The sequence below is a fragment of the Empidonax traillii genome, unplaced genomic scaffold (genome assembly GCF_003031625.1).
Source record: "Empidonax traillii isolate 1590-97213 ecotype Southwest subspecies unplaced genomic scaffold, ASM303162v1 scaffold40:size2234952, whole genome shotgun sequence".
Classification (NCBI taxonomy): Eukaryota; Metazoa; Chordata; class Aves; order Passeriformes; family Tyrannidae; genus Empidonax; species Empidonax traillii.
The window spans coordinates 64,365-79,835 of record NW_020955233.1 but is presented as its reverse complement, the minus strand read 5'-3'; the positions used below and the strand labels follow the sequence as shown (position 1 = coordinate 79,835).

At 50.1% G+C, this 15,471-nt stretch overlaps 1 protein-coding gene across 1 annotated transcript in view; it reads left to right on the top strand.

Annotated features, from left to right (window-relative positions):
• The first annotated feature begins 8,857 nt into the window (after positions 1-8,857).
• The window catches only part of SLCO2A1 (solute carrier organic anion transporter family member 2A1), a 23,955-nt gene continuing 17,341 nt past the window's right edge, over positions 8,858-15,471 (top strand). Inside the window, exon 1 of the mRNA XM_027878266.1 lies at positions 8,858-9,261. Within this exon, the coding sequence (XP_027734067.1) occupies positions 9,172-9,261 (90 nt within the window). The 5' untranslated portion in view covers positions 8,858-9,171. The remainder of the gene's footprint in view (positions 9,262-15,471) is intronic.

Genomic DNA, 15,471 nt, shown 5'->3' with positions numbered 1-15,471 from the left:
CTTCCACTTCTTCATGGAAAATTGACAGGATTTTTTACTTCTCTGCTCTCCCGTGCTCCTCTGGTCCCCTGGACACAGGTCCACAGGGACTTGCTCCCACCTTTGTCTCCTCCCACAGCCCATGGAAGAGATGCAAAGAGTTCTCCTCCTCCTGTCAGGTAGAAACTCAGAGTTTTAAAGACTATCCCCTGCTGTTAACCTATTTTACAATTTCAGAGGTCTTCTCACATTTTAGCACCTTTCTTATCCTGATTTGTTTGCCTTCCCCCAAGGTTCCTCAGTCCAAAACAAATCTCACTGGATGCTTTGCCCCTCTATTTTCCCCATTAAAACAGGTGTTTTCATGAGCTGTGCCCATGATGACTCCTTGGATGGCTCTCCACCCCCCGGATGTGATGGTTGGATGGCTCTCCATTGCTCTTGCATGTGGCTCCATGGACCCCTCCTGCTGAAGTGGGAAGGGCCAGAGGAGAATGGAAACTGTGATGGGATGGTTCCCATGTGCATCAGCAGAAACAAAATGTCATTTCCATTGGAAAATATTTCAAGGTGTTTCAGCATTTCAAGATGAAACAAAATCTTTCCTTGAAAAATGTCAGTTCCAGCCATTGTTCCAGTTGGACCTGCCTGTTCCAAGGAAAACAATTCTCACTTGCAATGGCCAATGCTGATAGCAGCTCGAAATCAGCCCTTCCCTGTCGCACATTCAGAGTTTGGAGAGGCTCTTGTGATCCAAAACCTTGCTGTTTTGATTCCAGCTTCTCCAAACAGAAAGTTTCCAGGACTTTTTGTACAACGAATGGACTTCACGGCTCTCCATCCTGCCCAGGGTGACGCCCACATCCCTCCCTGGGAATGAAGCCTGGGATAGAGCCATAGTTGCCAGTAGCAAGGTATGGCCAAGGCTTCACCTTAATTTTGGTCTTCCAGCTCCTAAATATCAATGCTGGATGGAACTCCATGGGAAGAGACACCTCCAAAGGCACTTTGTGTGGGGATGTTAGGAACACATGGCAGCAACTCCTCCTGGGAAAGACCTTGTGGAGGAGGAGGAATGAATAGATCCAGGTGCTTTGGGCATGCAGAAATGGGGCTGTCAAACCCAATTTCCAGTGGAGCTCTACAAACCACGTGTGTCAGCAGGGCTTGGTGGCTGCCAAATCTCGGTGTCTTACTAAGAGCTGCCTCTGCCTCACAACCAACCCAGGGAGATCAGGTTTTATGGGCTTGTTTTGAGTTTGCTGCTGATTGAAATTCAGACTGGTTTACAGAGCAGGTCAACCCTTCTGTGGGGACAGCCAAAGCCCTCTCACAGCAGCAGGGGAATCTGGAGGATTTCGAGCCAAACAAGGATTTTTTATGAAACTCCTGAGTAGCTGAAAAAGAAAACAGAAAAAAAATGAGATGCTTATGCAACTTTGTTGGCACTCCATTGCCATCATCATTAAATAAGTCAATATACAGTAAAATAAAAATATTTCACTGCCTATTAGTGTTGGCTGAAGCATTTGCTTGCAAACACATAACTCTCATTCCATATTTAACAATGCCCAGAGCTGCAGGACTTGCATCAATATGAGTAGGGTCTGCAACCAGATATATTGAGAATGAGATGTGATAAATTCACTCTCCTTTACCCTCTTTTTATTGAATTTAAACTTTTTCTTCCAAAGAGGAGTAGACAAGCACCCAAAGTATGTGGTTTAACTGTCCTTAGCAAGGCTTCAGGAGGGATCAGATCAGAGCTGTGATCGCTGCGCAGTGCTTGGACCAGCTCCTGTCATGTAATGGGGCAAGAATCATTAAAGCTTTGGGGTATTTAATTTTTTTAGTTTGATTTCCATTCAGTGGTGGCTGCTAGAGCACTCTGAGGTCTTTTAGAGGTGATAAAACAGCTAAAAAAATATTTTTAAGTTTAAAGGTCATAGAAGCTGTGGCTGCCCCATCCCTGGAGATGTCCAAGGCCAGGTTGGAAGGGGCTTGGAGCAACCTGGGCTAGTGGGAGGTGTCCCTGCTCATGGCAGGGGGTGGGACTGGATGGGCTTTAAGATCCCTTCCAATGCAAACCATTCCATGGTTCCATGATCTATCCAACAAGAATCAGCTCTTGGGGAAGGTGAAGATTTCCACTGGGGTATGACCAAAGTGGGCACATGAGTCTGCCCATCTCCAGACCCACACAGACCCTCCCAGCCTTATGCCCCTTCCCGGGCTGTCTCTGGGGACTCTGGTCATGTCCCTCCCTCATCTGTCAGAGAGCAGGGACTCATCACCCAGGGTGTGTCACACCTCACCCGTCACCTGCCAGACCTTCCCAACAGAAGGAGGAGGCTGAAACATGAGCTCTCCATTAACTCTTTTCCTGGGGAGCCAGTGCAGCTGGATCATACCCAACTGGGAGCAGCTGCTGAGGCACGTGAGGCTGAGATGTCACCACCTTCTTCCCTGGGCTGGGATGTGCCACCAGCCACCAGCCAGGGCACAGGGTGTCCTTCTGGATAGGACCTTCCTTGAGCTGCTCAGGGTTGGATCCAGTCTCCCCTCTCCTCCTCACAGCTCAATAGCTCTGCTTCCAGGGATTTAGGACACACCTGTGAGCAGCAACTGGTTTTGGTACTGCTGGATGCAACTTTTCAGGTGTGAAACAACAGATTTACCCTGAAATCCATTTCAAGCCACAGGAGAGCCTGGAAAAGTATGTCTCTCTGGAGTGTGTAGGTCCAAGGAGATAGGGAGGTTAGGGAATTTTACATAATTATTTGACCCTACCTTTCCAGGCAGCAGAAACCTTGCTTAGGGGCACTGTTTCTGAAATATTTACTGACTGTAAAGTTTATTGGCAGTGGGCAGAGATAATTTAGATTGTCTCATCGTGATCACTTGAAGCAATTTCAAGGAAATGCAATCCTGCTTTGAAATGGCTCTGTCAGATCCTTGTCTGCTTCCTTTAATTGCTTTTCTTACAGTATACTGATGTTTTAGGTTGCAAATCCTTCGAGGCAAAGACTGCCTCTTTGTTCTAGGGTGCAGAACACATCCTGCAGGGAAGGCAGGGGCTCCTGGCCCGGCTACAAACTTCTGGTTGTTTTAAATACTGTGCTCAGAGAGTGCCAGGAGGGCTGTGGGGTCCTGGCCAGCACAGCCCTGCTAGGGTCTGATCCCTGATCTCACATCGCGGTGGGACTCACGGCATCTCCCACCCTCCCAGTTGTTGTTGTTTGTGGCATGGTGGTGTTTATTGTGCATACAAATGCCATGCAAGTGACTGTATGGGGAGGGTGTGGAATGAACAATCTTCATTCCAGTCTTTAACCAACCATCAGAGTTTCTTCTCTGGAATGTGCTGAGCTGAAGACCTAAAACATGACACCTTGGGGTTGGCATCTCCAAGAGCTGTTGGAAGAAAGGAGAGGTGGAGAAGGATGGAGAGGATGGAGAGTTGGTTCTGCCATGAAAATAATCCACGAACCAGGTCACCTTCGGTTTAACTTCAGTGTGTTATGGCAGGGATTTAACTGATGAACTCAAGTGTTCTAAGAATAAACAAGATTTACTTGAAACAGAAAATTCAGAGGAAAAGAAAGTGGCTTTTTAAGAGACATGAGACACTACCATAGCTCATTTAAAAGCATTTCCTCCACTCCCCTGTTCACTTACAGTGCTCTTAGAAGTGGAGGAGCTTCTGCTCTCCTCTCTGGTCCTCTTAAACCCTCACCCTGTCAAAATCCTAGCCTCCCAGTTCCCAAGCTCTGCAGGTACCCTGCAAAGCCTATCTTCCCATTTATTCCTCCAGAATGCACCTTGCTCCTGCCACTGTCCTGCAAGAGGTTTGGTTGCCTGGGTTTGGATGTGGGATGGAGTTGCTTGATGTATTTATTAGTCAACCTCTCCTCTGCCAGCATGACCACCCATGGCAGGGATGGTTTAACTCTGACATCCACCTCTGCTAGCACCTCCAGGATGAGTCCCTGCTCTCTCAGCCTACCCTGGCCTCACTCCTAATCCCTGGCTTTGCTGCAGGGGTGGTGGTGCCTCAGATGGAGGACAGGCAGTGTCACCTCCCACTCTGGGACTCGGTTGTTGTTTGTCCCTAAAGGAAATCCCTTATGGACCTCTCTACCCCTGTGGTGCTGGTAAACTACATTCCCCTCACTCTCCATCCCCAGGAGCAGGTTGGGCTCTGAGCCAGCCAAGCCTGTTCTTCAGGTATGGCTTTGTACTGCCCTCTGAGAAGTATTTCTGCTCCAGATCAAACACACATTGCTGGCAAATTAAACCCAGCCTGTCACTCTCTGTAATTTTCAATGACAGGTTCTGGCAGGAACTGTTGATGCCCCTCCTGTCCTCACTCCTCTCTGTGCCACCCCACCAGCCCTGGAGAATAAAGGGGGGTTCCAGAGGTTTGACACGCTGGTCTGAACCCCCAGGGACTGGCTCTGGTAACGTGGCTCTGGTGTTTTTAATCTGCATTCCCTGAGCAATGTTTGTACTTGCAACTCCAAAACCTTCCAGGAGCCTGGGGACTTCGTGCTTGCTTCCACAGAGGCTTGTGCTGTCCTGGGTCTGGTGTGCAGCAAGGAAATGGAGGGTCATGTGGCTCCTGGAAGCTTGTTTTTGAGCTGTGTGAGGTTCCTGAGTAAATACAGGGATCACTTTTTTCACCCTGCTTGATCCTGCTTTTGACAGCAGCACCCACAAAACAGGAGACCCAGCTCATTGTGGGCGATAACCTCCAGAGCTCTTGATTTTATGAACTCTCTGTGTGGGGCTCTGATCCTGTTCTTGTTCCTTCCTCCTTTGCAGAGTCTCCCTGGGTCTTCCCATATGATGTGTCTGTCCACCCTCACATCTCCTTCCATGGTCATAGGATCTTCTTTGCTGCTATGTCTGAATCCATAAGTTGCTTGGATCACACATCACACCCTTCTTCTGCTGAGCCAGGGGCTCCTGAGGTCCAGTTCCTTCTCCAGCTTCTAGATTTATCCAAAGCAAGAGAATTTCCCAGCTGGGAGATGCATGCAGGTTTCCCTGCTATTCCTGGATCACACAAAGCCACCGAATAGTTTGGAAGGCAGCTGAGAATCCACACCTATGGATTTAGGGAAATAACTTCTGACCAGGTTCCAGGATCCAGGTTCTTCCAGCTGTTTGACCACAGAGTTCACATTTTTCCAGCTCCAAGACAGGAAAATTAGTTCCTTGTTCCAAGGGTCTGGGTGTCTGGCTCCACACCATGGATGATGCTTCAAGCAGGTCTGTGTGAAGTGAATTACTGAAGCAGCAGTTCAGTGTCAGCCCTCAGACACTGACAGGGAGGCTACTGGGAAAGATGCACCTTGGAAGGGGCTTGGAGCAACCTGGGAGAATAGAAGGTGTCCCTACCTGTGGCCGGAGGTGGAATGAGATGAGCTTTAAGTTCCATCCCAAACCATTCCATAATTTCTACAATTTTAAAGCCCAGTGGGCAACTAATTATTGAGAAGAACAGATCAGGGATACTGAGAGAAAATCCAAGGTGTTTCAGTCCCTGCCAGATTGAATCCAGGTGGTGAAGCAGAGTGAGTCTTCTCCTCAACCCAGGAAAACATCACTGCTTGATAGAAAGAAGTGAGGACGATGATGTGGTGGAAGAGCCTTCTCTTTCCTCACTGTCACATTGAAGGAGTTTGACCCAATCTCATCCCCAGCAGAAGGGAAGTGGCTTTAGAGGGTTCTGATGTTCTGTGAACAAGGTGAGCGTCCCAAAGAGGGATCTGCCTTGGATCCTGCACAGCTGCACTGGTGAAAAATTTGGTCAGCTCACTGAAAACATGCCTGGTGGGCAGGTTCAACTGGTGGCTTGTTTTGGGTGAGGGAAAGGGTTGGATTAGAGGATGAGCTGGTGGGTGCATGGAGAGCTTGGCTGAAGTAGCTGTTGCCCCTCCATCAGCAGCACAAGGCCAGCCAATTCCTTGACCGGGGCAGCATGACTACTGTAGGAGGAACTCATTTCAAAAGCTGAGGAAGAAGTACAGCCCTAGGAGCCCTGTAAAATGAACCATACCCGCTAATATGGAATGTTCCCTGCCAGGCCCTCAGTGTGAATTATATGGCCCTGATAGAGCATGATGAGTTCAGTCTGAAACCCACCTCTCCTCCCCTTGTCAACACCACTGTATATCCCTTCCTCCTGTGTACTCCTCTGCAGGATAAGCAGTTCCTTGCCAAGGCTGGAACCCTGCAGGAAGGAAAACATGGCAGAGAATCCTCAGAAAGAGTCAGGAGTCCCCCATTTTCTCACCTGCAGCTCATTTTTGTTGCACAGTCTGGAGCCCACAATTTAAATGCAATGCCAGTGTAAGAAAGCTGGAGACGAGCTTGTGTCCAAGGGCCGGAGTTTCTCTTCCAGCAGGATAAAACCTTGGGAGATGCTAGTAGGGCACTCTGAAGGTCAGAGATGACTGGACTTTTAAATTCAGCTTTGTCAGCTTTTATTGTGTTACTTACTACAGCTATTTGAGGTTTGGGCAGTGCTCCCTGCTTGGGAATGATTTCTCCTCTTTCCAGTTGTGCCAGTGGCCCCCCTGTGTGGTTCATGGACCTGCATACTGCACACTGTTGTTCTGCTCCTTGTTCTAACTGAGCTTATAAGACACAATCCTGCTCCTTGTATGTTAAAAATCACTGCCCAAGGAATTCTTAGAGCAGAAGTCTGATGAGGAGCAGCTGGGGGGGCTCAGCCTGGAGAAAAGGAGGTTCAAGGGGACCTTCTTATTCTCCCCAGCTCTCAAACAGGAGGGAGGAACCGGTGGAGGGGGAGGGGTTGGGCTCTGCTCCCAGGGAACAAGAGACAGGATGAGAGGAAACGGCCTCAAGCTGTGCCAGGGGAGGTTTAGATTGGATATTTGGGAAATTTCTTCCCTGAAAGAGTGGTCAGGCATTGGAGCAGTCTACCCAGGGCAGCGGTGGAGTCTCCATCCCTGGAGGGATTTAGAAGCTGTGTGGATGTGGGGACATGGGTTAGTGGTGGGTTGCCAGTGCTGAGGGCCTGTTGGACTAGACTATCTTAGGGGGCTTTCCCAAGCTAAATGATCCCAGTGGGGAAGTGGCATCCAGCCCACCAGAAGGGTAGGGTTCACCAGAAGCTGTTTTCCTTTTTACTCACCACAGCCTTTTGTTTTGCCTTATAGGGGTCACTGACCCCACCACAACCAGGTATCCAACTCCGTGGTTAAGGGGCAACAGGGCAGGGATGTTCCTTCCCACAGGCTGGTCAGGTGTCTTCCCTGCTGCGTTTTGCTGGGTGGAGACATATTTGTAGGGAAAAGCTGAAGTCAGTGGCTGAAACATCTGCAGCATGGAGGTGTTTGTTATAACAAAGTGAGCGTCACGGGCTGCTGCAGAATAAACTGAGCACAGGAACAGCAGTAAGTGGGTCAGGCGCTGCCTGAAAAAATAGGTCAGTGGAATGCTGGACTCACGGGGAGGGTGGGAGAGGAGCAGAGATGTTGGTTTGTTTGAGCTTCTCTTTGGTGAGGCTGAAAATCTCCATCTCTTGCCATAGGATGGTGCATGAAAGGCCTTGGCTAACTCTGATAGGGGGAGAAGGTCTCTTCACATCGTGTCCTCCCCCCAGATGTGGCAAATTTGGGGATGGGAGTGGAAAACTAGAGACGGAAAACCAGGATGCTTCTATTGCTTCCCCAAGGCCGATGGCACCTACCTGTTCCAGGACAGGCTTAGGAAATCAGGAAGCTGACAGAAAAAATTAACTCTTTTTACCTGAGCAACATTGATTTTCCCATGGCCCTGGACCTGATCAGACCCCAGGAGTCCCCCACAGGGGGTCCTGTCTCAAGAGGGTTTGGGCGAGGCAGGAGGACGGCGGTGCCTGGGGAGCCTCTTGACGGGTACAAGGCACCCTCTCGTGGTGGGCGCCCACGACGGAGCTCGGGTGGGCCCAGGGTCGGGGGATGCCCACTGAGAGGAGCTTGACCCCTTGGCATCACACGGGCCCGCAAGCCCTCTCATGGGGAAACCATTCAGGGCGTTGGGATGGATTTCTCCAGGCTCAGGACACCTCCAGATGGGCTCCAAGGCTTCTCACGAGGTCCCCTTGCTCTCCTCACCTGCTTTTACAGGGGGGACGGTGATAATTTTGACTAAGCACTTGTAGCTACCTCCCCTCGGGCAGAATCAACCTGCCCTTCTGCCTCTGACGCATTTCCCCCCTGAGAGGAGCCTGCAAAATAAATCAGAACTTTGCATTAACAAAGCTCTGGAGAGGTGTTGGCAAAAAAAAACCACCAAAAACAAACAAACAAACAAACAAACAAACAAAAACACCAAAAAAAAAACACACCAAAAACAAAACAAAACAAAAAAAAAAAAAAAAAAAAAAAAAAAAAAAAAAAAAAAAAAAAAAAAAAAAAAAAAAACAAAAAAAAAAAAAAAAAAAAAAAAAAAAAAAAAAAAAAAAAAAAAAAACCAAAACAAACGAACAAAAAAAAACACAACAAAAAAACCCCAAACAAACAAAAAAACCGGTGCTCAGGAGCTTCACAAATGCAGCTTTTTCCATGAAAGAAAAAAACGGGAAAAGTTTATTTTTTCCTTCACAGCCCCCTTAACCCAGGAAGGGATTTCTCCGTCTGGACATCCAGTTTCCTCCTCCCACCACCTGGGCGCCAAATCTCAGCTGCTGAAAGGTGTCTCCCCTTCCTCTGGCCCCTTCAGGGGGACTTCTAATTAAAATCCCAGTGGCTTTCCCTGCGGGAAGGTTCCATTGGTAGTGCCGTTTCTTTGTCCAACCCAGTCCTGCAGCCCGGGCCGTGAGCACAGCGGTGGGTTAGGGCTCTGGGTGTCCCCATGGGTGGGCAAACACCGTCCCACAGTCCCCAGCCGCGCTGTGGTGGCCAAGCCCTCGCTCCCACCTACTCCCTGCGCGCTGCCCTTCGCTTCCTGCGGCTTTAAAGTTCCCTCGGTGCACAAAGCGAAAGAGGGAGGAGAAAGAAAGCGTTTCATCATCGCTCCCCGGAGCCGACTTATAAAAACTTGGCACTCACGCTGCCTGGCTCACTCACAGCCTCGGAGGGCTTTCGGCACAGACCGTGCGGGCGGCGGGACAGGCCGGACGAGGACGGCAGCCCAAGCTCAGCCCAACTATTGGGGGCTCCCCGGGAAGCCCTAAGGATGGGAGTCCACCCCGAAGCTGGCAAATCCGCGGTTGACATCCCCCAAAGCTCCAGCACCTGCTCCCGGAGTGTCTTCTGCAACATCAAAGTAAGGATGGGAGCCTGGCAGGGATGCGCCGCGGGGAGGGAGGAGATGCTTGTGCGGGTAGTGACCCCAGCACATCCCACGCGTCCCCGCGTCCCCCGTTCGCATCGCCGGTTTGATGATGCAGAATTTGAATGTCAGCTCCTGCGGCGGTCCGGGGTAACCCTGTCCTGCTCGGTACATGAGGAGGGCTGAGGGGCTCGCTGGGGTTCACAGTGGTACCCGGCATTGCACATAGGTGTTGTACCCCACGGAGCAGCTCTCCGTGAGCTTCCCCACAGCGTTTGATACACTGCTTAGGGAATCATTAACCATATCCTGGTGTGAAAAGAAAACACTGCCTTAGAATAACATGGGCTTGCTCTAAAAACTTGGGAGAGCAGAGCTTTTTGAGTGACAGAAGCAAAGGCTTGGTGGGTTGAAATGGGTTTTCTGGCATTGGCTGCCCAGTTACTCACCTGCTGTCATCGTGGAGCGGGTCCCTGTCTGAGCTAAAGGCTCTTGAGCTCACTGCCTGCGTGAGATAACACGGGTCACCCCCGCCACTTGTCACGTTTTACACCCTGCCAACCATCCTGATTTTACACCACTCATCACCCTGTCTTTTCCCCCCTCCACTTTTTGGCCTGTTTCTGGATGCACACAGAGGCTGCTGCACGTGCTGGTCCCTGTCCCCGGAGCATTTGCCTGCGCTGGCCAGGATTCCCTTGGTGGGGGGAATTTTCATGCCTTGCTTGGCAGCACCTCCACACCTCAGCATCCAGAGCAGCCGGGTGCAGTTTTGGGGAGTGGCAGCTGCTAGTAGGCAGAGCAGCTTTGGGAACATGTGAGAAGCAGCCCAGAGGGCAGGACCCCCTTGTGCCAGTGGTACCGGTGGTGCCCAGGGCTGGGGTGTGATTTCCCACCAGTGTTACTGGATCCGAGCCTGTGTGTGATCCAGGGAAGGGCTTGTCAGGGTTTCCCAGCAAAGTATGTTATCAGGATGTGTGGTCATGGGCAGGGCATTGCAGCTGGGATAGGTCTGGGGTTTGTTTGCCATCCATCTTCCCTCACCTTCCATGGAGGATGGTGTTGCCTGCTCCTCCTGGGGCTATGCTGGAGCCCCAGAAGTTCTGTGGGGATGTTGTAGGGTACCATAGGGATGTTCCCAACTGGCTCCTTCTGGGAGCTGCCAGAACTGGAGGCGTCATCCCAGCTGACGTCTTCCACTCCTACATCTCTGAAGGTCCCCACTGCCCAGGCTGGGGTATTCCAGCAGGTGACTTGCTGGCACTTTTTGGCTGAGGGCTCCAGGAGGAAGAGTTGGAGGTTACCCTGGATGATTTAGAGCTGCCTCTGTGCTACACTGATGTGCCTCTGGTGGGAACTGGTAACCTGCTCCCTCCTCTGCTAGAGGTTCAAAAGGTTGCCCTAACCCACTCCGAGCTGCTGCAGTAACAACCATGACTCGGGGTGAGTAAAGCCACCCAAAAACAGAGCCCTTCTTGCAGTTCATGCTCTTTCCTGCAAATAGGTACAGCTCCCCTCAACTGGCAGCAAGCAAAAAATAGCCTAGAGCTGAGAAAACATTGCCAAGCTCTTTTTCAGGATGTCACACTTCAGGATTAAAAATAAAAAGCCCCAACAAATACTTGTTAACCCATTTGTGCATCCCATGGGCAGCTGCAGGAGTAGGGCTGGGTGCTCAGCACCCCACACACTCCAGGGCACTTGGTCAGGGCTGTGTCTACCAGGGCAATTTGGGCAAGGGCAGATGACTTAGGGGTGTCACTTTGCTGGTGCAGAAGCTCTGACAGTGCCAGGAAGTGCCGAGTTGCCTGTGCCCACCAACTCTTGCGGCTGGAGGACTCAAGTCTTCCTTCCAAAATTAGGCCAGGAGCCTGGATCACCCATCACTGAGACAGTCTGAGGGTCCTCAGAGGTGATTTCAGAGGGAGAGGTGGTGACCCATGTGGGGAACATGTGCAGAGTGACCCCACGAGCTGGAGACGCTGGCAGGAACCCCCCACTCCCACCTGCCCTGGTGGCTGCAAGTCCAGCTGCACCGAGGGAAAACCAGCATCTGGAAAAAAGCTTTAAAAACGCTTTTTAAACTCTTGTAACTTCTTTCCCCCTTCTCCCCCCCCCTTTTCTTTTTAAAATTTCTTTGTTATAAAGTGCTTCTGGCTTCAAGAGTCAAAAGTCCAAAACGGGCACCCAGCAAGCGCATGAAGGAACAGTTTGAGCTCTATCCAAACATGTTTGTTGGCATCAGGTGGATGATGTGCACCATCTGGGATGGTGGGGAGTCAGAACACCCATCCCTTGGAGAAAAATTCATGCTTTTAAGAGCAAATGTATATAGATTGACAGGCAACAACATCCCCCAATCTCTCCTTACCTGTCCACTCTTCCTGTGCTGAGACATTTATCTTAAAAATATATATACCTTAAGAAAAGAACTGCTTCTAGGTGGGAAAGCATAGCCTATGTGCAGTGCCAGTCCTCCCAGCCCCCAAAAAGGAGTAGGAAAACAAAGTATCCTAATGGAATTTCCAGGTTTGGGAACTTTTGGAGGGAAAGGAAGGCTTGGAAGGCTATGGTTTAGACTTGGAAACCTTAATCACGAAGCTCACCACGTACCGGGATCACTTTCAGGGTACCTATTGCAGTCCTTGGGCCAAAATAACCAATTGTGGTCTGTGCAAACCATCTTGCCCCTTCATGTTCCCTGTGAGGCAGCCCCCTGCATTGGTTCCCATCTTTCTTGGGGTGTTTTCCAGCACTGGACCCATTGCCACTGATGCTTGGAGGTGTTGGGAGCACAGTGGTGCCAGGGATGGGCATCAGGGAGAGAAAGGTCCTGGTGGAAAGGGGTGGTTTGAGGAGTTGTGGGGGTTGAAGAGTGGGATGGGGATGGCAGTCATGGAGTCGCTGCTTGGCATGCAGGAGTGATGCAGCAGCACTTCAGGAGGTAATAAATTCCCTTTGGATGTGGCCCTGGCTTAGATCCATGTGGTTAGAGCTGATCTCTGTTCCCTGCGGGAACCTGGCTGGTAGTTCCGTGTTGCTGCTGGAAGTTACTCCTGGTCACAGGTGGTATTTAATGACTGTGGCAGTGACACCACTTGGGCTCAGTCAGTGCTGATATTCCCGGGCCCTGCCCGGCTCAGCTGGCAGCGCATTGGTGCTGTATCACACCTGGAATGAACCCAGGCATTCTGCTTTCAGTTTGAGTGCCTAGTCCAAGGGGGCAGGACTGCTTCAACCCCTCAAGAAGCTGTTTGCCTTGATTCACCTCTGAGAGACAACAGAAGGGAAAAGGCCTTCAGTTTTTAGGGTTAGAAGGCGGTTGCCGAGTGCTGTCCCTGGTGAGAAACCTGGAGCATCCTGGTAACGCCCCAGTGGTGGTGATGTGTGATGATGAAACACTTAGATTGGATATTGGGGAGAAATTCTTCCCTGTGAGGGTGGGCACAGGTTGCCCAGAGAAGCTGTGGCTGCCCTATCCTTGGAGGTGTTCCAGGGCAAGTTGGACAGGGCTTGGAGCAACCTGGGCTGGTGGAAGGTGTCTCTGCCCATGGCAGGGGTTGGAACTGGATGATCTTTAAGATCCCTTCCCACCCCAACCATTCCATGATTTCTATGAGGAGGAAGGATAGCCAGAGCTCCCAGAGTTATGCTAACTGGCTCTCAGTTGTGCTGCTCAGCAGATGCAGGATGAATCTAACCTTCAAGTGGATGCCTGTGCCCAGTGTCACTGGGGACATTGAGGACCTCACAGCCCAGAGGAACAAAGCAGGTTTGAAAGGTGGAGAGGTGGATGGTTGGTCTTCTTGATACCCACACATGTTTATGGACCCCATCAGTGTCCCCCAGTCCAGAGTCTCAACTGTGTGATTTAAGCCCATGTTTGCTCTGATGATCCTGGAGGTCTTTTCAACCTTAGTGTTTATATGATTCTGTGTCCGTCTTGCCCTTCCATGCACTGCACTTTCCAGACATGCACTTGAAAAGGATTATTTCACAGGAGTTCTCTGTTTACAAAGCCTCATATATTTTGGCTTCTTCGCCTTTGCTGTCTGTTTCATGGTTTTGAGCTATTTTAACTGATTCTGGGATCCCCAGAAACATGACAAGGAGGAGAGCTTTATAAATGTCTCGTGATTTAGAGGAGCTGGACTGGTTTCAACTGGAAGCTAGTGAGCTGGAGAGTGCAGGGGAGCAGCCTGAAAGTGTTAGGAGTGCAGGGTTTTTTTCCATGCCTCTGAGCTGCCTGGCATGGAAAAGGAAACAGGAGGATAATAGAGAATTATTCTCACTTATGTGAGCTGGAGACAGTCCAGTAGAGTTTAAAAACCCTAGGAGGGGTTTAAATTAAGTGTTATATCATGGCAGGGAGATGAATGGAATGGAAGAGGGTAGGAGAGGGGATGGCTAGTTCAGGAGGAGACTGTGGGCTCCCAGAATGTGATAAGACTTTACATCCCAGGGTGAAGGCACTGGGAGCATGCAGGGAGCAGTGGACAGGGGTGGGGAGGGCTCCTGTCCCTGGTGAGGCTGGATCCCTTCTGCAGAGAAAACAGGAGCCCTGCCTTGGGGTCTGAGGTCCCAACAGCAGCAGGGCAAGTTTTTTGTCCCTTCCTTTGAAGTGACTAAAGGAATTTGCTGAAGAGTGTATTTCAGAAGCCTGGAGTGGACCAGTTGTGCTCTCATATCCTGCTGGAAAAGATTATGAGTTGTTTTGTCTAGCAAGAACAGGAGATTCATCAAGTCATGGGTCTGGAGGCTGTAGGTTTGGAGAGGGAAACACCAAGAGGTCAGAGTCGCTGTTGATTAGGGATGTTGATTTCAGCAAGAAAATCAAAGCATATTCCAACACTGGGCACTGTTCAGAGAGAGATATTGGATTGGAGGTGTTTGTAGCAAAGAAACAAGGAAGGTCCTTAGGACAGCTGGGATGGGATGGGGAAAAGGACCTATGGTGACTGGGCTTCCAGCATCAGACAGCACAAGATGGGTTTGGATGGATCCCACACTGTGTTATGTCTGGTTTTAGTGGGCTCAGGTTCAAAAGCGAAGAATCTCCTGGCCTTCTCCAGCAACACCAGCAGTGGGATAAGGAAAAAGATGGGAGAGAGCCCGATGGTAAAACGAGTTGGAAAGTTTAGTGGGATCAAGGTCTAGGAGACATGATACAAGGTAATTTTATGAGGGGCGAGGTGGTTCAGTGCCCAAACACAAGCAAGGAGTGGTCAGCGTTGATAAGATTATTGTGAGCAGAGCAGGAGAGGAGTGACGCTGATAGGGAGCGTGAGGCACGGCCGAGGTCGGGTGGCAGCAGTGTTTACACACTTATGGGTCAGGGGCTGCTTGGAGCTGCTGCCCTCAAGGAAACTGGGATTGGACCCCATTGGACACAATGAAAACAGACCTTCAGAAAAAGATGAGAGGGCAAAGACCACCCAACCTGCGGGAGGGTGGAAGGCTGCTGAATGCTCTGCATCATATGTTGCAGGCAGTGTTTTCTTGGGAAGCATCAAACTCTTACACCTCCCATGCTGAGGGTCTGTCTCAGCAATCCTCTGCAGCCAAAAACGTCTGCTCTGGGCAAAGTCAGGCTGGCAAGGACCTTGTGAGGGCACCGGGACACCGTGCTGGGAAATCTCCTGTCTGCGTTTGCTGCAAAAAGGGCAAATATTGTCTCTACCCGTGACAATTGGAGGCTGCAAAACATGCATATCATGACAGTCATTGTTCCAACGTTCTCCAGGCAATCCCTGACCAGCTTAATTTTTATGTTCTTATACTATTTGCAGTAGAAATAACATTTGGCAGTCAACTTCTGCCACTGGGCTGAGCTCTGAGGTTCTCTGCTGAGGGACAGGTTGTGCGCTGGGTATTTGGGTCTCTCTGTGGGAATATTGCTTTTGTTTTCATCTTTCATGGTGCTTTTTGATCTATAAATCCAGGCAGCTGCCCATAGGAAAGTGATGCCGAGAAGGGATGCATTTCCCCATTCTTTCCCTTTCCAGTTGATTCATTTCTTTTAGACTGAGTGATCTCAGCTGTCCTACTGCACGAGGGTCTCCCAGTGTAGTAAGAGCTGATCATACACAAGCTCTAAAATAAACAGTTTGTTTCCTCCTTGGGGAGGTATTCTTATTAATTCCTGCAGTTCCCCCATCCCTTTTTTTTTTTTTTTTTTTTTTTTTTTTTTTTTTTTTTTTTTTT